General features: G+C 36.5%; 2 protein-coding genes across 3 annotated transcripts; both read right to left on the reverse strand.

Moving 5' to 3' along the window:
- LOC126712952 (EG45-like domain containing protein) lies at positions 1-1,228 on the reverse strand. 2 transcript variants are annotated; one of them, XM_050412506.1, is made up of 4 exons: positions 1,062-1,228; positions 409-575; positions 258-373; positions 1-144 (listed from the first exon to the last, which is right to left on the reverse strand). In XM_050412506.1, the coding sequence occupies exons 1-4, from the start codon at positions 1,168-1,170 to the stop codon at positions 138-140; spliced, it is 399 nt and encodes a 132-aa protein (XP_050268463.1). In that variant the 5' UTR covers positions 1,171-1,228; the 3' UTR covers positions 1-137. The 2 variants fall into 2 exon arrangements, with proteins under 2 accessions (XP_050268463.1, XP_050268464.1); XM_050412507.1 differs by having other exon boundaries at positions 1,085-1,211.
- Positions 1,229-14,615: 13,387 nt separating this feature from the next.
- On the reverse strand, positions 14,616-16,743 carry LOC126712953 (EG45-like domain containing protein). Its single transcript, XM_050412508.1, has 3 exons — positions 16,495-16,743; positions 15,150-15,429; positions 14,616-15,048 (listed from the first exon to the last, which is right to left on the reverse strand). Exons 1-3 carry the CDS (start codon positions 16,592-16,594, stop codon positions 15,042-15,044), a joined length of 387 nt encoding a protein of 128 aa, XP_050268465.1. The 5' UTR covers positions 16,595-16,743; the 3' UTR covers positions 14,616-15,041.
- Positions 16,744-19,138: the final 2,395 nt, after the last annotated feature.

Here is a 19,138-nt window from a genome sequence, read left to right on the forward strand (position 1 = left end):
GTACAATCTGACATGATTCATAATGTCAAGCATTACAAAAAGCGTAATGCTACGTTCACAACATTTTCACAACAAATCCTGAGAATCTTGAAACATGTCTTATTGGATCTTGCAACTGGTGCTTGGATGCACCCCAATTAAATCCTAAAATTATAACAATATGAGTATATCAGCATGATAATTCATGTCTTTTTGGGGGTTAGTAAAATGATAGTTCCTACAAAAAAAAAATATAACACATGACATAAGGCGATTACTGTGCATATTCAACGTTGATCCTGACACCATATCTTGGGATTGAGATGGCTGCAAAGGCTTTGAATGGCAAGGCCATTGTTGCTCTGCAGGGGTTGTATCGACAAAAATCAACTACCTCCATGACTAGTTGTATCGACAAAAATCAACTACCTCCATGACTATGGATCGATTCCTACACGGTCGCCGTGGGCCACTGATGCATCGCATCCTGTATCTACGACCACATGCTGCTCCATTGTCCCATATGCCATTGCTGACCGCAGCGAATTGTCCATCTGAAGGGAATTGATCCTGGTCGTCACCATAGCATTTCGTTGCTTCATAAACAAAGCAAATGAAATAAGATGGAGGAGGGTAAAGATAATAGAAGGGATCATCAGAGTGCACGTTTAGGACCTTTAATCGGTCTAGAAAAATGGTTTGACAATTAGGGGTGGAAAATTTTCTCTGGCTCAATTTGTCCAAATCCATCATGTCAACATTGTGACTTCCATAATCATGGAGGATCCTTTTCAAAGACAAAAACAGAAGGAACTTAAAAAAAAAAAAAAAAGTCACAATAAACTTTTTGTAAAAAAATTTGTCATGTCTATCTTGATTAACTCCTAATTTGTTTTTTTTTTTTTTTTTTTTTTTTTTCATTGATATGCGTAAATAAGGGATTTGATCAGAAATTAAACCCACAAGGACGTAGATGCCACTACTCCATAAAAGGTCGCTAATATCTCTTAATTGCTTTTCACACTAAAGAACTCTTAAATTAAAAGCAAGTTTACAATGGAGATTGTTTATTTTCTACTTACGCAAGTATGGAGGACCATAATACCTGGCCGTCCCAACATCGCCAAGAGCTCCTCCAAGAATATCAAAGCACGAGCAAAGCAGAAGCAGTGTTGTTAAGAATGACTGCATTTTGTTCTTCTATATTCAAAACCATGTGGAAGCACTTATATATATATATATATATATATATATATATATATGCCTTTAAAGCTTTTCGTTCCTGAGCATTTCTATGCTTGCAAGTTGCATAATTATTTATTCTGGGAAATTGGTGACAAAAATCATGATTTTTCTTATCAACTTTATCTTATGAAATCTCTTTACCTAAGCATAATTGTTGGTGCAATGTCATTATTATCTTCCTTGATATATGGAAGTCAAAGCATGTACGTCTTACCACTCACATGAGCGTACTGCATATAAACTGGTTTACAGCTTTTGAAAGAGATCAATTATTACAGGAGGATTTCTATGGAGGTGGTCCCATACAAGATGTTGGCGAGAGGTTTCGAATCTAAGATCTCATGGATATCATAAGACCTTAGAAACCACTAAACTAACCCCTTTGGACTAATAAAAAACTACTATAACTATAACGAGATGGAGAGAGTTTTCTAAAAATTAAAATAATTAAATTAAACCCAGGGGTTGGCCGAGTTGGTTGGGCTCTCGGTTTCAAAGTGCTTGTACTGGGCTTGACTAGGTGTGCTCTCTAGTTCGAATCTTGCTACTTGTATTTTGAAAAGAATTTTTTGGGCTAGTGCTTTACTCCTTCGTGGGCTCACTCGGTGTGAACAGTGATTAGTCTTTAGTTGAAAGCTTTGAAGATACACGGTGAAAAACCAAAAAAAAAAAAAAATTATATAATTGGCAGTATCATATCTCCCCTGGTTGATTTGCATGAAGTTAGAACCTTTAATTTAGGTTATTTGAAGGCCGTAGCCATGATTATTTTAAAGAGTTCTTTTTAGGTAAACTATTTTATTAGTTTTTTTTTTTTGGTTACGTAAGATCCATTTAGCTAGGTTACCTACAGTTATGATTATTTTACTATTATTATTTTTTTTAAGAGTGATTGAATTATGGCTCAAATTCCATTAAAGGGACAAAATGGCATTAGATCAGTAGCAATTTTGTGTTGTACTCAATTTTTAAGGTTTCATTTTGGCTTAAAACTAGTTTGATAAAACATTTTGATGGAAATACACACGCATGACTCACATGCAAAAAGCTTGACATCTGTCATTGATTTCTTCCAGCAAGGAAACCATTATTGACAGTGATTTCATGCCACTGATTAGCACAAAACTTTTTATATCTTAATTTCTTTTTCTTTTTTTTCTTTTTTTTTTTGGGTTAAAATCTTAATTTCTTTAATTAACACAACTACACACTCAGCAGTTGTAGAATATTTTATAAAAATTTTTGCTTTTTTTTTTTTTTTGAGGGATAAATTTTTTGCTAGTTTAGACTCATGGTTGATCTCTAATGGACCGACTGCCAGAGACGTGGCATTAGGTTCAGCATGAGTTAGGGGTGATGGCTATCACATTCGCCTTGCACTCTACTCTGAAGAAATGGGTCTTTTATTAATTTTGTCTTTTCTTATATATAGGTAATGGACCTTCCTTGTCATTGATTCTAAATTCTAATAATTAAGAAATGCTTAGTGCTCAGGAAAGATCATTACATTGGGAGTACTCATTTGTGAACTCGTGCTAGTGCTTCTAGATATTTATTCTGTCACTATGTGATAAGATTACTCAAAATATTTCAATGAGATATGGTCACGTGCTACAAGTATTGGTGTAATTGTCAGATTAATCGATTCCTATCCACTTGCGAGACTCGTATATGATCTACCACAAACGTCAATTTTAAATTTTTACGCCCTCGAGATAGATAGATATATATATATATAATTAAAATGCAATTATAATAATAAAATAGCATATTCTACGTATAAAATCGGCAATTATCTCATGAGTTACAAAAAGTTATGTTATATGTTATTTTTTTAATAATATTATAACACCTAATAATTTTTTATTTAGTTAATATTTTGAAAATCTTAATTTTAAATTATGTATTCGATATATTTCGTATCACATGTATTAAATATCTAATTAATTAGATATTATGTAATGTTCGACCAATAAAATCATTTTTATGCACAATTTACAACATAAACAAGTATAAGAATTAAAATTTTATAGATAAAATAGTTATTAGTATCTAATTTTCTTAAAATTTTGCAAGTATTGGATAAATTTTTCAAATTGTTTTCATTAAATTAGGTGATTGTGGGGATTCAAATTATTCCAAGTCTTTATTAAATATATATATATATATCAAATCAAATCATTGAAAATCTGTATGTATAGAATTGGAATAGGGATTGTCTCTCAATTGTCTAAACTATGGAGTATGGACACCCCCAACAAACTTGTGTTGCATAGAGGAGAAATAGGGCTCTTTTAAAAAGTAGTGAATTACTCTACTTTACCTATTTCTTTTTTGGGATATGCCCTAGAAACAATATACCTTTTGAACCTATGAAAGTATACTCTCAAGGTACCTGTTGAAGTGTGGATTGGGCGAAAGCCTAAAATGAGAAACCTTCACGTTTGGAGATGTTCAACACATGTGCTGAAAGGAAAGACACTTAGTGGGAGGATGATCAAGCCAATTTATACATCATAGTGGGAGGATGATCAAGACAATTCATAGATTCATGTTTTTAAGAGAAACTTATGAAGTCATCCCCAAAAAGAACTAAATTTTTTCATTGGCATACAAAGTATATAGATGATGATCACTAGATCAAGGCTATGAAAAATTAATTGGATTCTGTTTATTCCAATTATGTTTGGGAACTTGTAGAGGTGCCTATTGACATTAAATCTATTGGTTGTAAATGGATTTACAAGTAGAAGAGAGTGATAGATGGGAAGGTTGAAACCATTTAAGCAAGACTGAAAGGGTTTACTCAGAAAGAAGTGATCATGTGATGCCCCAATTTGATTGATTGTTTGATGTGTGTGGGTGTGTGATGAGTCCCACATCGGGTATTTACTGGGTTAAACTAGGCTTTATTAACAACTACAAGGAGTCTCAATTGTGACTAGTTCTTTTGAGGTATAGCGCAGATGTGGCTAGCGCTTTTCCTTGGGTTGTTACATATGGTATCAAAGCCGGTCCGGTAATCCTATGTGGGCTCAGAGACACTACCCCATAAAGTGGACCTTAATGAGGACGTTAGGGATTTAAGTGGGGGAGATTGTGATGCCCCAATTTGATTGATTGTGTGATATGTGTGAGTGTGTGATGAGTCCTACATCGGGTATTTACTGGGTTGAACTTGGCTTTATTAACAACTACAAGGAGCCTCAATTGTGATTAGTCCTTTTGAGGTATAGCGCAGATGTGGCTAGCGCTTTTCCTTGGGTCGTTACAAATGGTATCAGAGCCATGCCCTAGCCGGAAGTGTGGGCCCCACACGCGAGGACGCATGTGCCTGTAAGGGGGGTGGATTGTAGTGACCCAAAAAGGGGGGTCTTGCATTTCATGGAAGCCCACATCACCTAGGGAAGCACATGGGAATGTGTTTATAAGGAATGACCTCCCTTCAATGTGTAGAGGCCTTTTCCCCAGCGCAACCTGGGGAAGAACAAAACCATGAGGGGTATGGGCCCCAAAGTGGACAATATCTACACAGTTGGGGCGGGGTCGTTACAAATGGTATCAGATTGTGATGCCCCAATTTGATTGATTGTGTGATATGTGTGGGTGTGTGATGAGTCTCACATCGGGTATTTACTGGGTTGAACTGGGCTTTATTAACAATTACAAGGAGCCTCAATTGTGATTAGTCCTTTTGAGATATAGCGCAGATGTGGCTAGCGCTTTTCCTTGGGTCGTTACAGATCAATTATAAGGAAATTGTTTGCTAATAGCCATGTTTAAGTCTATCAAAATTCTCTTATATATTGTTGACTTATCTTGGTTGTAAGACATGGCAAGTGGATATCAAGACTACCTTTTTTAATGGCAATGGTAGCGGTGATATTCCAATAACACTGGGCTTGTTGGGCTTGTATTACTAATTAATTTGTATTATGTTCTGGGTTTAGCCCATAATGGGAGGTCCCAAGAGAGTTTTGGGCTCGATGGTGGTGATTTGGGTAGACTACTAGTTGATTTCATACAAAAATATGATTGCCCGATGAGGATCTTAAGTAGCCAAGGTGGCCTTTTGGTCTCCCAAGCTGGATAACGATTCTCAAGCGTCTCTCTCTCTCTCTCTCTCTCTCTCTCTCTCTCTCTCTCTCTCTCTCTCTCTCTCTCTCTCTCTCTCTCTCTCTCTCTCTCTCTCTCTCTCTCTGTGCCAATTTTCCAATCCCTGACCCTCACTTCCCGCCTTTAGTTTATACCATTTTCTTAGTGGACCTGTCATGATAGGGGAATATCTTGCATGTATGTGGGTCCCTCCACTCATGAGGTTTGGGTGGCTTTCTAAGTCTTGGTTATTGTTCTAGCATATCTAATCACGTATCAGAGGTGAGACTCATAATCTCACCATTGAAACGATTTTCTTAATTGAATGAAATGAGAGATATTATTATAGGATCTCACTAGAAGAGTAGTGCACCTACTCACAATAGATTTCCTACTTTATATCTTAGGTTACATTTGGATTGGACTGAAAAATCTAGCGCGTCTGTGTTTGGCGTTTTTTTTTTATACGCGTTTGTGAGACTTACGACTACTGTTCATGCATTGTTCATGAACAGTAGCCGCAAAGTTTAACTTTTTTCACCATTTTCAGCAAATCAATGGGTTCTGTGCACTGTTCACGGGACCCACAAACCTCACTTTTCAGCAACTTTTTCATTAAAAATGGGTCTCACGGTACTATTTATACATTTAAAAATTATTTTGCTACAGTGTTTTTCAGTTTTCAGTTTCCAGTTTCAGCTGTATTCAAGCGGACCCTTAGTATCAAGACTCTTGAAACTCAAGAAGAAGGATTTTTTTTTTTAAGTGAATAAAACTCGAGAAGAAGTTGTTGCATGTGGTAGCACCTTGCACATGTCATTAAGACATGCCATGGGTGTGAGAGAGGAATGTCATGGACTGTGCAAGGTTTCTCTACGCAGCAATAGGCTATGCAGCCTCATTTGGGTGCATGACTACACAAGTTGGTTTAGAGGTAGTTTGATGATGGCTTTGCAAAGGTGTTTGTTACATTGCATTCCATGCATTTCAAACATTTTTTGCAATGAGGTGACACATATAGGAACCTTGCGTCAGCTTGGCCATGCATTTCTTGTTGTGCAGTGGGTTGGCTGTGTGAGTGCAAGGAAGGGTTAAGCTGCTTGAGTGTGTAGCATATGAAATTGGGTTGTGGCTTTGCTTGACCAATTGTGGTTAAGCCTACATATATGGGTGGAGATGTGCTGTTAAGATTTGTGGGTTATGTTGGACAGACTTGGAGGTGGCATTGGCACGAACCAGGCCCTCCACATGGTGGTGCATGGACAAGGATGCACGTAGGGTAATATATTTTGGGCTGCTAGGTTGCTCGATCGGCAAGGCTTGTGGCGGATAAAAACATGTGCAACAAGCTGTGCACGTGTATCCAATAGGTGGCAGCAACTTGGTGTGACAGTTACTAAACAATTCTTGCCGTGACAGACTTTGTGGAAATGCTGGCCAAGACAACATGTAAAGGCTCCAAGGCAACAAGGCTGTTTGTCCTTTAGGCAGTTCCCATGTGACAGCAAGACAAGGGGCAATTACTTGATAGTTATTTCTTGCAAATTATAAACCTAAGTTTTTGGGGATGTCAACAAGATATGTGGGTCTACATGTTAGGCAAAAACGAAGTGTGCATTGTGTGGGAAAACATTGTAACTCTGTGGTGTTTAAAGCCTTGGTGGCTATGTGTTTAGACTAACGTAGATTTTGGTGGGGAAAACAGGGCCGGCTCAAGGCCTAGGTAAGTTAGGCCTAGGCCTAAGGCCCCACTAAAAAACAAAATTTTTCTTGAAAAAAAATGCCCCATTTTTTATAGTTAAAAGCTCAAATTTTTATAAAATTATATATATTTTCTAAAGGTTGTACATTTTTTTTATTAGTGATGTACAAATTTTACTATTAGCTTACAAATTGTCATGTTATTAGTCACAAAAAATGTAATATATGCATTCATTAGTTAAATTGATAAAATTCATCAATGAAAAACAATATCACATTATATTTTGAACATTTTATAGTACTTTTAATTAGCGCATTTTTCTTTTTCATTTCTATTAAAACTCTCAAAGTACGAGACAAACTTAACTCAATTGAAATCCTAAAATATTTCAAAAGATGTTGCAAATGTGTTAAATCATCAATTATAGATTAATCTCTCCTAATAGTTTGAGACTTTGATTTTTGTAAACTAATATCCTACAAAACCATACACCAAATAATATCTATCTCTCTCTCTCTCTTAAAATCAAAATATAAAATTAAAAATTAGATTACAATTTTATTTAACTATGCATCGTCTTATATCCAAAATAAAGTATTTTTTCCAATCGCAATATATTTTTATTTCTTTTTAGGCGAAAATCACATTTTGGTCCCTACATTTTGACCCGATTCCCGTTTTCGTCCCTAAGTTTTTTTTTTACCGCTTTTAGTCCCTCTCCAGAAAAACGGTTCCATTTTAGTCCCTACCGTTACTTCATAAACGGATATGGCTGATGTGGCAAACGGCATTGGTAGTCAATAATAAAATAATCTCTACAGTACCACTGTTAGTTACTCCCGCCCTTACTAGTCACTTGCCACTCACGTGACGGTCCCTAACCAAACAAAACCCCAAATCAGTCAGATGAGATCTAACGGCGAACTTGCTGAAAATCCCTAATCTCTTACCTTACCTTACCCGTTGCTCATCACAAGATCACAAGACTGATCAAAGAACCCACAAATCGGCAAGCACAAAAATCCCACAAATCGGCAAGCTTCAGTGTGTTTGTATGTGCTGAGCAGATTGCGAAGGTCGTATTTCTCTCCAACTCTCTCTCTCTTTAGTTATGTTATGAATGCCATTTTAAGTGCTGGGTAATCGTTCTGGGTTTGAATCGCAGTTGTTGGGTTTTGAGAATTTGGGAATTTTGAGATGTTGTGTTTTGTTATTGCTCTGGAATTTCAATCTATCTTTGTTTCTCTCTCTCTCGTTGTGTCTCACTTTCACTTGCTCTCTTCCTCTCTCCCTTTATAGCTTTTGTAGTGGACATAGTACTGACATGATAGTGGAATATTGTTTGGCTGTTGTGTGTTGCTTTTGTTATTTGCGTCTCCCTTTATAGCTTTTGTTTTACTTTTGTTTATCAGGGACCACATAATTAGGGACCACATTACTGACTGTATTTTTGTTGGCAATTGCATTGTTTGTCTGTACTATGTGTCACTATTGTTTATCAGGGACCACTATATTGACCTTTGATAAACCATGGAATCTTTGTGTTGGTATTTGCACTGATTGTCTGTATTGTGTCTTGCTTTTCAAGAAGTGGCTAGGTCCCTGTGATCCCTTTGTCGGTATTATATGCTTTTTTATTTGTTTATTAGCCTAACAAAGTATTATTAATATCTGTTTTCATTTTTATTATGTTTTCTTCCCGTGACTTGCATGCAGGATGAATGAGCTTTTTACTCTGCATGTCCACCATGGTGGGCATTTCATGTGGAACCCTCAAGCGTATGTGGGAGGGACAGTTGATATAGTGGATAACTGTAACCCAGATAGGTGGTCAAAAGTAGAGATTGAGAGTATATGTAGGGATTTTGGCTACTCTGAAGTAGATAAGTTATGGTATAAAATGCCTGGTGTGGACCCAGAGCGGTCAAATTTCCATCAGGTGGTTGATGATGATGCTGCTATATTCATGACTGACTTGGTGAAGGGATATGGGGAGATTCATGTCTTTGTGGAGCATCCAGTGCATGAACCAGTTGAGTTACCAGTGGAGGATTTTGATCCCTTAGCTGCTGCAGTACCTGGTAGTGAAGTAGAAGGTGTAGGTGTAGAGGTTTTTGCTAGTGACAGAGTGCTTCAAAATGATAATGAAGAGTACAGACCTAATTTTTCACAATTTGGAGGCCATGATGATGCTGAATTTGTTAATGAGGAAGTTTATGCTAGGAGGGCTGGCAAAGCACCAGTTGTTGATGACCAAGTTGAGGAGAGTAGTGAGGGCAGTGAGGGTGCATACTTGGGCAGTGAGGGTAGTAAGGGCAGTGAGGATGAGAGGAGTGACTTAGAAGAAGAGGCAGAGGCAGAGGCAGAGCCAGAACTAGAAGTGCAACCAATGAATATTGGTGAAGATAGTCCTGATAGTTGGGACAATCAAGCTGAAAATGCTGAGGTTGAAGCAGGACAAATGGGTGGTGGTGTCATGAATTCTGACTATGAGAGTGAGGAGTTGCTTAGCCTTGATGAATCATCATCAGGCAGTGAGGGTGGTGATGATTCAAGTGATGATGACATCCCTGTTGCTGAGGTTGACAATTCTATTAGGAGCAGCAAATATCCAATCTTTAGGCCAGTAGCCAAAGCTGAGAACCTTAGGTTTGAAAAGGATATGTTGTTCATCTCAGCTAAACAATTTAAAGATGCTATAACTGATTATGCAGTCCATGGTGGGTGGGGTATAAAATTTGTAAAAAATGACTTGGTGAGAGTGAGAGCCCGATGCCAGCCAGGGTGCAATTTTGTTGCCTACCTTGCAAAGGTGCCAAGGGAGAAGAGTTTTAGATTGAAAACACTGAACATGGAACACACATGCAGCAGAAGCTATAGAAATCCAAGGTGCACAGCATCATACATTGGGAAGAAGTTAGTGAAGAGGGTTAGGAGACAGACCTCCTGGCAGGCCTAAGAAGAAGAGGGCACTGGAGCTTGATGAACCTAGAAGTCACAGTTAGTGAAAAGGCCTAGGCATCTCAAAACAATGCAAGTTATGTGGGAAATTAGGACACAACAAGAGGAGCTGCAAGGGAGAAGTAGGAGGGAACTCCTCCTTGCCTGGGAGTGCATCCCAAGCCAGTGGGACCACTAGAAGGGTAAGTATACACTTTGACTTAGATATCCTCATTGTTTTGTTTTTCAGTTGGCAAACTATTAATTGTTATTGTGCTTATGCTTACAGGCAGCCAAGGATGCTCAGCCAACAGTACACAGGGCACAACCAAGCTCTAATGATGATGTGACTACAAGTGCACCTCCAACCCCCACTGATAACCAGTCCAATCTAAGACCAAAAAAACAGAGGAAGAGAAGTGCAGTCACTACTGAAACCTTGAATGCAACTGGGAATGCAGCAAGATATATGGCAGCAATGAGATCTGCTAAAAGATAGCAAACTGAAGCAGGGCCTTTTTTTTGTTGTGCTATATGTTGAAGCATTCTTCATATATTTATGTAACTGCTAGAACAATTGGCATATGTTTATGGGCTGACCAAATCCTTTTTTGTATGAATGTCTTTGTCACATATTTTGTAATTATTGTGGTACACCAAAAACTACCATTGGTGTTAAATATTTTGTAATTATTCTCCCATTGTTATGATGATTCAGCTTCCATTATTCAGATTTGCTTTGCTGGTTTTTAGCTTTGGTTTTTAAAATGCTTAAACTCAAATTTGCTGGTTTTTAGCTTTGTTGGGCAGTTTGGTGATTATGCAGATTTGGTGAGCATTGGAGTTTAATGTGCTGGGAGTAGCCACTTTAATGTGTAATGATGTATGAATAAATGTGTAATGATGTATGAATAAAGAGCTGCTGGTTTGGTAAGTTATGCAGAAACTATGCAGGTTTGGTAAATTATGCAGGCTGCTGGTGATGCATGCAGGTTTGGTAAATTTTGCAGCCAGCTCCTTTAATACATAAAGAGAATTTTGCAGCCATTCAAAATTGCAGGCTGCTGCTGGTTTCCATTCAAAATTGCAGTGTCAAATTGACAGTTGATGCACAGTTAATATCACAAACTGCTTTGGCACAAACACTTAACAATAATGTAATAAATTGGTACACAAATCATAGATTAATTAAAAAGACCATATTCCATTGCTAAAGTCTTGGATTGCAAAGAGAATTACACCAAAAAATCAGGCCTTTTCCCACTACTACAAACAACACATTCCAACACAAATTATGGCCTTTTTCCACTAATACATACACCAAAATTCAGGCCTTTTGCCACTAATACATACAACAAAATTCAGGCCTTTTCCACTAACACCTACCCACCTAATGACCCATTCCCCCCCACCTATTTAGCCAACCAGAAGAAGCATCACACAAAGTAGCATCCCACTTATCACCAGAGACAGTCCCAGGCAAATGAGCAGCCTCTTCTCTCTCTTCCTGTAGCCTACAATTTGAGCTTCAAGGGTCAAAATCCGTTGCCTCTGCTCCGGAATCAGCACCTTCCCACGCTCGCAGATTTCATCATCAAGCCACTGAAAAAATTTACACTTGCGTCCAACCTGACACCCAAGGACCAGATAAATGATGTTAAATGAACAACCAAAATCATGAAAAACAGTAACAAATAGTATTAGCAAATACCACCTTACCAGAAACTAAATTAGTATTAGCACAATGTTCTTGTATTAGCACAATTTATATTGTCAGCAACAAGCTGAGTTTTTTTTTTTTTTTTTCCTTAAATTTTTTAAAATTTGTATTTATTTAAGAAAAGAAATTATGGGTTAGACTTAGACTAAAGGGGATTGCAAGATTGAAGTAAGATTGAAACGAAAATGAACCTTAAGTGCTTCCAAAGTTAAAAACCCAGAAATTTAAAAACATTACAAAGAGAGATATTACCTTACCCAGTAATTTGGACAACCGTAGAACCTTCTTCCAGGGTTGTCAGATGTCCACGAAACGACCACAACGGGTCTCTCCGAGCAGAAGCATCGGGTTGGGCCCCTTTTCCTCAAGCTTCCACTCGATGACATCGAGCTTGAATCCATGGAAAGCAGTTGATTTGAAGGTGTTTTTGAGTTCGTGACTGGTGAGGGACTTCAATCCGTGTGGTGACTGATGAGCGAGGAGCTGAGGAAATTTGGGGGTTAGGGATTTCTATTTGGGTGATTTGGGGTTTTGCTTGGTTAGGGACCGTCACGTGAGTGGCAAGTGACTAGGAAGGGGCGGGAGTAACTAACAGTGGTACTGTAGCGATTATTTTATTATTGACTACCAATGCCGTTTGCCACATCAGCCATATCCGTTTATGAAGTAACGGTAGGGACTAAAATGGAACCGTTTTTCTGGAGAGGGACTAAAAGCGGTAAAAAAAAACTTAGGGATGAAAATGGGAATCGGGTCAAAATGTAGGGACCAAAATGTGATTTTCGCCTTCTTTTTATTAATGTAAGGACTCAAATTGTAACGACCCAAAATGATATTGGGTTCGCACGTAAAAAGGCCCAAACAATATCACTTATAGAGCGTGGGTTTGAAAGGCTAGACTTTGGTCACCGAACGGTAGTTCGGGTTGGCTCCGGTCAGTGAATCTCGTCCGAGGAATCTGGGGAACTCTATGCTCTTCTTATTCTCCTTGTTTCTAGGACACCATGGCTGGGAGGACGGGTTGTCCCCCTCCCTTCTCATACTACCTCTCTTATCCTTTTATACGGGCGTTTACCCTCTTACCAGCGTCCACGTGTAAGCTCAATTTCCTAGGACTTAAGACTTGTCCTATCAGCCCATACCTAGAGTGGTTGGGGGGAGGTTGCAAAAGCTGAAGAGTATGGTCCTGTCAGGTGCAGAATGCTTTATTGCAGTACTAGCAGCCTTTTACTTGTGCTGTTTCCGCACTGTGATCACTCTTCCTTTTAGGGGCATTTATGGCATGCCGAGCAGGAGCTCGTCCTAGGCCATTTCCTTAGGCCGTCCTCGACTCTCATGGTGCGCCCTCGGCCCTGTATCTCCTCGGCGCAGGCCTTGGGCCTTAACATGAAATGGGCTGGGGTCACAAACTCTCTGACCCCACAATTAATATTTATAATTCAACTATATTCAATTCTCTATATGAAATTAACATTAGTCTAGTTGATATTATTTATGTATTTAATTTATCAAATTAACCTTAATTTGATTAGTATTAAATAATTTTATTTAATTAATATTTATATATTAAAGGCCCCGCATAAATTTTTCGCCTTAGGCCCCAAATTATGTTGGGCCGCCCCTGGGGAAAAGCCTTGGTTTTTACTTTGTTCTTTGAGGCAAAGTAACTTAAGTTTAGAAGTTTTCCCACAAGCTTTGTGTTTCTTGTGCATGTTTGCATTGTGATGTGTTTATTGGATTCACACAAACTGTTTTGAGTGTTTACTTCGTGTGTGTTGGTTTAATGGCTGAGACTAAGTGGATTTTTTTTTTTTTTAGAAAAACTAGGTGGATAACTTAATGAATGAAAATGATTCTATAGAAGGTTGCGTTAGTTCCTAGATTTACAACTCTTCCAAGAATGTATAACTCTTCATATAAGGATACAAGAATGTCTATATGTAGACGCCAAGTTTTCGGGCCATTTTGTCATTTCTCCGCTCATTTCTAGAAAAATTCTGTGCCTATGATTTCTACCCTCATGGGATTTTCATCTTATCTGGAGCCAATAAATTCAAATTATTTCAAATCATTGTAAACCTCTATGTATAGAGTTGTACAGACATCAATGAAAATACTAGAGAGTAGAGAATTATTAATAAAAAATATCTTTTTAGTGGGAAGATTAGATTTTTTTTTTTTTTTGAGAGAGTTTAAAAAAAAAGAAAAAAAAAAGACAATTATATGGACAATAAAGTGTAGACACTTAAAAACAATTAAATGTGAGTTAGTGAAAATGAAGTGTGAGATAATGGGGAATGAAGACATTTTTTTATTTTTTTTATACAAGATAAAATTCTACTCTAACTTAATCTAAAAGTATATGTGTGTAAAGCTCCCTCCTGGAGACTTAAATCCTGACCCTTACCCTCCACACCTCACAAGTACTTATACTTGTGGAGTGACCATCACACCAAGGGTGTGTGGTGGTAAGATTTTTTTTTTTAATGATTGCATTGTTGTGTAGAATTCTTAATAGAGTAATGCAAAAAGTAAAACAAAAAATTTTGTTGATGAATTACAAAGGCAAAAAAGTTGTTAAAGCTGAGTTGAATTGTTAAATAAAAAAATTAAAAAGAGTAAAGGCAAAAACTAATAAACAATAAATTAAAGTGTTCTAAGCAATAATAATTGAAGTTCACTTAACAATAATAATTTATATAAACAACAATAATTAATAATTTTATCATAGTAAGAGACATTTGATTATTTCCAATATTTAATTTTATCAATATCAATTAGTATTTTCAAAGAAATGATATGCCCTATAAACCTATAGTTTATCCTTTATTCCCTTGCTAGTATATTTCTAATAAGAAAATCAGGAGTACCGCAAGATTCATCTTTTAAGAGAACTTATGTTAACTTGAAAATTTTTCTTTGAAAAAAGAACCCTTCTTAGCATCCTAATTAATGATCAAGATGAAATAAGATTTAAAATATATTTTACAAAGAGGCCATTATCAACCTCTGTATTTGCTCAACTCACTAATACATTACACAGTCTGAGTATTTATACACGTATTGGGAATCAATAAAACATCTTAAGGAAAATATCTAGATGTACTGCCTGGCAAGAATCTCTGTTGCAACGGAATCCAATGGTTATAACAGATATTTGGAGCTGATGAAGGAGGGGAAGAGTCTGAAGACTAAAATGTTGTCGTTGGCTTTAAGTGAACACACGTGAGGCTTTAGAGCTAAGACTATCACACTTGTTTTCCTTTGAGACAAAACACACAGCTTATAACAATATGTTCATTCTAAATTTCTAATACTCTGTCCAGAACGTAAAGCAGTTTCTGTACAGTACATCAATTATTATATCCTGCATGTAATACAGAACAAGTTAGATAAAATAGAATATAAGTAACGAGAAGAAGTTATAGGACAAGACGAACAGAAAGATGAGGAACAACATATGCTTACTGTATATATTCGACGTTAATTTTTGCTGTGGGAGAGTTAGAGATGGCTGCAAAAGCATTAGTCGACATGAGAAGCGTGGAAGGGCACGGCGATCGTGGGCAGTAATCCACCACCTTAACATCAATGGTGCCGTCCTTACATGGTTTGTTATTTCCACTTAAGCACCTCAGCCTATAACGCCTCCCGCAGGCAGCACCATTATCCCACAATCCCTCACTCACTGCCACAAAAAGATTTCCTGGAGGGAACTGATCTTGTCGGTTTCCATTGCAACGTGTGGCTGCATTAAGAGATTCTAATTAATTAATGAGCATTTTAATTAGCTTATCAAAAACTAACTAGGCATATTACATATACGCTTATACTATACTATACTATTTTTTACCTAAGGAAAAGCAAAATTGCCTATTCAATATGCTTGCGAGTTGTCAAAAGGAATAATTTTGAAGTTATGGAATCTGTCTTATTACTGCGCTTGAGATGTATCTAGCACCAAGAACCTAGTAATTCAGTGACATTATTTGCTCTTCTTTATTGAGATATCTTTAGTATTTTATCAAAGGGAGTTAATCTTGTAATGGAGGTTGTATCGGTTTGGATAGCAGAACGATATATTTAGGTACTCGTCAATACCAGTGTACTGTTTCGCGTTTTCTACTATTTTTTATATTTATAGATATATATATATATATATAAATAAAATTTTACCATAAAACATTACCTCAGTTTAGAACAAATTATTCATGATTTTAGTCTTTAACATCAACTAAAAGAAAAAAAAACCACACACACACACAATATAAAAAATAGAAAGCTTAATTGTTCATTGCATACTAAGGGTCTATTTGGGATCCGTTTATTTTGCTAAAATTGAAAATTTTTTGCTGAAAGTATTGTAAATAAAGGTAAAAGTTAACTAAAATAGTACAGTGGGATTCATGAATAGTAATAAAAATAAGTTAAATAGTAAAATAAGTTGACAAAAATAATATTTGTCAAACACATACTAAGAAAACAAATAATACAAATAAGTTAACATTCTACCTTTACAAAAATTTGAAAATTACAAAACTGAAAAAAAAAAAAAAAAAAAAAAAAAAAAAAAAAAAAAAAAAAAAAAAAAGCTTTTTTTTTTTTTTTTGGTGCCGGCCTTTACGGCCCAGTACATGGCCAGTATTTAAACTGGTACAAAATAACTGCGTTTTGGTACCCGTTCACGTATCGGAACAGGATATAATAACTATTCTGGCTAGTACGGTGCAGTATCGACCATCTTGATTTGAACTATTAAATAATAACAATAATAATAATAATTTATGGATCAAACGGTGCATAGTGTACTCACGTATATATGGAGGACCATAAGAAGCAGCTGTGCATATGTCCCCAAGAACTAGGCCTATCAAGCCTAACACTACAATTGCCAAGATCACTAAGAACCTCATTTCATATATATAATTAAGAAAGGAAAACACGAAATAAGTTTTGCTTTACAATACATTTGTTTCGTGTCAAATTTATATAGTTGGGAACCAAGCTTATTGGAGTTCCCGTGAAGGAAAAAAAAAGGTTCACGAATATTTTACTCCATTTAAATGTCTAAAGTTGCTTCTTTTTTTTCTTTTTTTCTTTTTTTTTTGATAGGTATAAAGTTGCTTCTAGTTCTAGATAAGCATTGATAAGGTCACGGGGTTCATACAAGCTTTGCTAAAACGTGTGGATTTCCTATCTGACTTTACAAATTAAATCACAAAAAAGTAATGAATGAGAGACATAAAACCACTTTTTTGATAGACACGCAAGAAAAACTTTGATATTCGAATGCACTATACCACTTAGTTTCTAGGAATTTTTTTTTAAAAGACATATGCTTATAGCCTTATCAGAGCATCTCCAATAGTTTAGGTAAAAGCACAATAATCTCTATAATAGAGAATAAGACCCAAAAAATGGTCTCTAATGGATTCTCTAAATCATGACTTTTTTTTTTTTGACTCATGAACAGTAGTTCATCAAATCTGATGAGCTACAGTATATTAGCAAAAAGATAAAACTAAATAAAAAATTAGCAAAGAAAGAAGTGGGGATGGGGTATGGGAATATGTGTGTTAATAAATGAAGAAATAATATTTAAATAAGATAGAGAAATAATAGAGAATCTGTTGGAAGATGTATTTGAAAAAGTAAGTAGATAAAATATAAATGTCACTGTTTATTGTCTAAATAGTACAAAAATATAAAGAAACTGTGGAGATGCTCTTTTACATGTAACGTGTATAAGCATTTGCCGTACCCGTAAGGCTCTATTCTTATCCAATGCCTTTATAAGATGCCTCCATGCCCTGCATATATTATATATTCTAGTCTCAGTTGTGGAGTTTTATATGAAAAATTTGTCAGATAGGTAGGAATATTAGGATAATAACTAATGCGCACACTATTGCACTATAAATCGTGACATCAAATTATGAGTTCAGGGCAAAATTATGTGTGTATACTTTGTATTCAATAGTTTATTTACAATAAACACCACTTTATATATTATTTTTTGATTGTTATCCTTTCCTTAGGAGATAACATTGCCGCAAAATGTTAAATTATTGATCACGAGTTGGATATGATTATTTAGCTTTTCGAAGCCATGGGTTTCCCATGTAATTTTCTTTTTCCTTTGTTTTTCCTCTCCATAAGCTCAGCTTAATTATTCCACCAAATGTGCCACTCAAGTCAATGGGTTCCCTTGTAATTAACTACTAGCCACAATTACAAGATCCCAAGTATGCCATTAGTCTAAATTGTTGGAGCCTGCGGCCTCTGTTACGAATTAATTAGGAGATCGGTTTGCGATTATTTTTTGGGCTTTGTAGATATATAGGTGATTAATAAGCTCATGATAATCATCTTCAGCTTCAGTGGTCTTATCTGTGTGGATCTAAAGTAGACACTAATGGCGTCAAAGATATCTCTTGGTGATTGTAGAGCAGTTTCATCTTCCGAACCTAATTTTAAAGTGCAATTAACAGTGGGCCTGTCACTTAATGCTAATGGTCCTCTAAAGTTGAATATCGACATTGCTTAATTTGGGCCTATAAAGGCTGTTAGTGTAAGATATACTAGCCCAGTCAGATCTCTCTTTGACTGTCTCTGTCAGGCTGTAAGTGTAAGATAATTTATTTTTTTGATAATTTGATTTATTTTAGAAGAGATAATTTGATTGTTAGAGATTTAAATTATGGATGTCTTCCTAGAAAACAGTAGAAAATACTAACTAGTTGAGCTATTATTCTTTTATAAATGTCATTTTAGGGCTTACACGATTTTTTATTTTTTATTTTTTATTTTTGTTAATAGATACTGTAGGGACTGGGTTTGAGCGCTCCTCCTATTGGACGAAGAGTCTCAAGCTCAACTAGTCTAATACAATGAATTTTTAGAGAAGTGGGTTTAAGAACTAGGTCTTAGTCCGAACCACAATCACTAGACACAGTTAGGTGTGGGTTGAGTAACAAGGAAATGGATTAAAGTGTGGAATTTTGTCCTCGGGCATTTCGTCCGGGGAACTCAGTATTCTTCTTCTTCTTCTTTCAATACTAGGTTATAGGGGTTTCCAAGATCATGTAGACTGCCACAGCTTCCTCCTTTCTGCTCTTTTTCCGTGATCCCCCATTCTTGGAGGGTCTCTCACATTATATACTTCTTTCTAGTCGATCTTGGCCCTCCACCTGTTGATTATATAGGTCACTACTCGAGTGCTCATCCCATCAACCACCTTCCCAAACCCTCTGTGAGTTGCGGCAACTAAGACTGCACTGTTCAGGGGTCATTTCCTCATTAATGCGGCCAGAACGTTAGTTGGGTGCATTCAATACGGAGGTAATAGTTTCCCCTTGAATTGCTCCTGCACCATACGCCTATGGAGATCCTACTGTACTTATCCTTCTCCTAGGGACGCCCTGGGAGGCTGCCTTTGCCAGTGTGCTGTTCTCTCT

Source organism: Quercus robur, chromosome 2 (assembly GCF_932294415.1).
Source record: "Quercus robur chromosome 2, dhQueRobu3.1, whole genome shotgun sequence".
NCBI classification, from domain to species: domain Eukaryota; kingdom Viridiplantae; phylum Streptophyta; class Magnoliopsida; order Fagales; family Fagaceae; genus Quercus; species Quercus robur.

Excerpts from the sequence above, each read along its gene's own strand:
- LOC126712952 (XM_050412506.1), bottom strand. The coding sequence starts at position 1,170 with ATGCAGTCATTCTTAACAACACTGCTTCTGCTTTGCTCGTGCTTTGAT. Across the intron at positions 576-1,061 it reads TTATGGTCCTCCATACTTGC|CAACGAAATGCTATGGTGAC; the intron begins GTAAGTAGAAAA and ends TTGTTTATGAAG. Across the intron at positions 374-408 it reads ATCGATCCATAGTCATGGAG|GTAGTTGATTTTTGTCGATA; the intron begins GTAGTTGATTTT and ends CTAGTCATGGAG.
- LOC126712953 (XM_050412508.1), bottom strand. The coding sequence starts at position 16,594 with ATGAGGTTCTTAGTGATCTTGGCAATTGTAGTGTTAGGCTTGATAGGC. Across the intron at positions 15,430-16,494 it reads TTATGGTCCTCCATATATAC|CCACACGTTGCAATGGAAAC; the intron begins GTGAGTACACTA and ends CTCTTAATGCAG.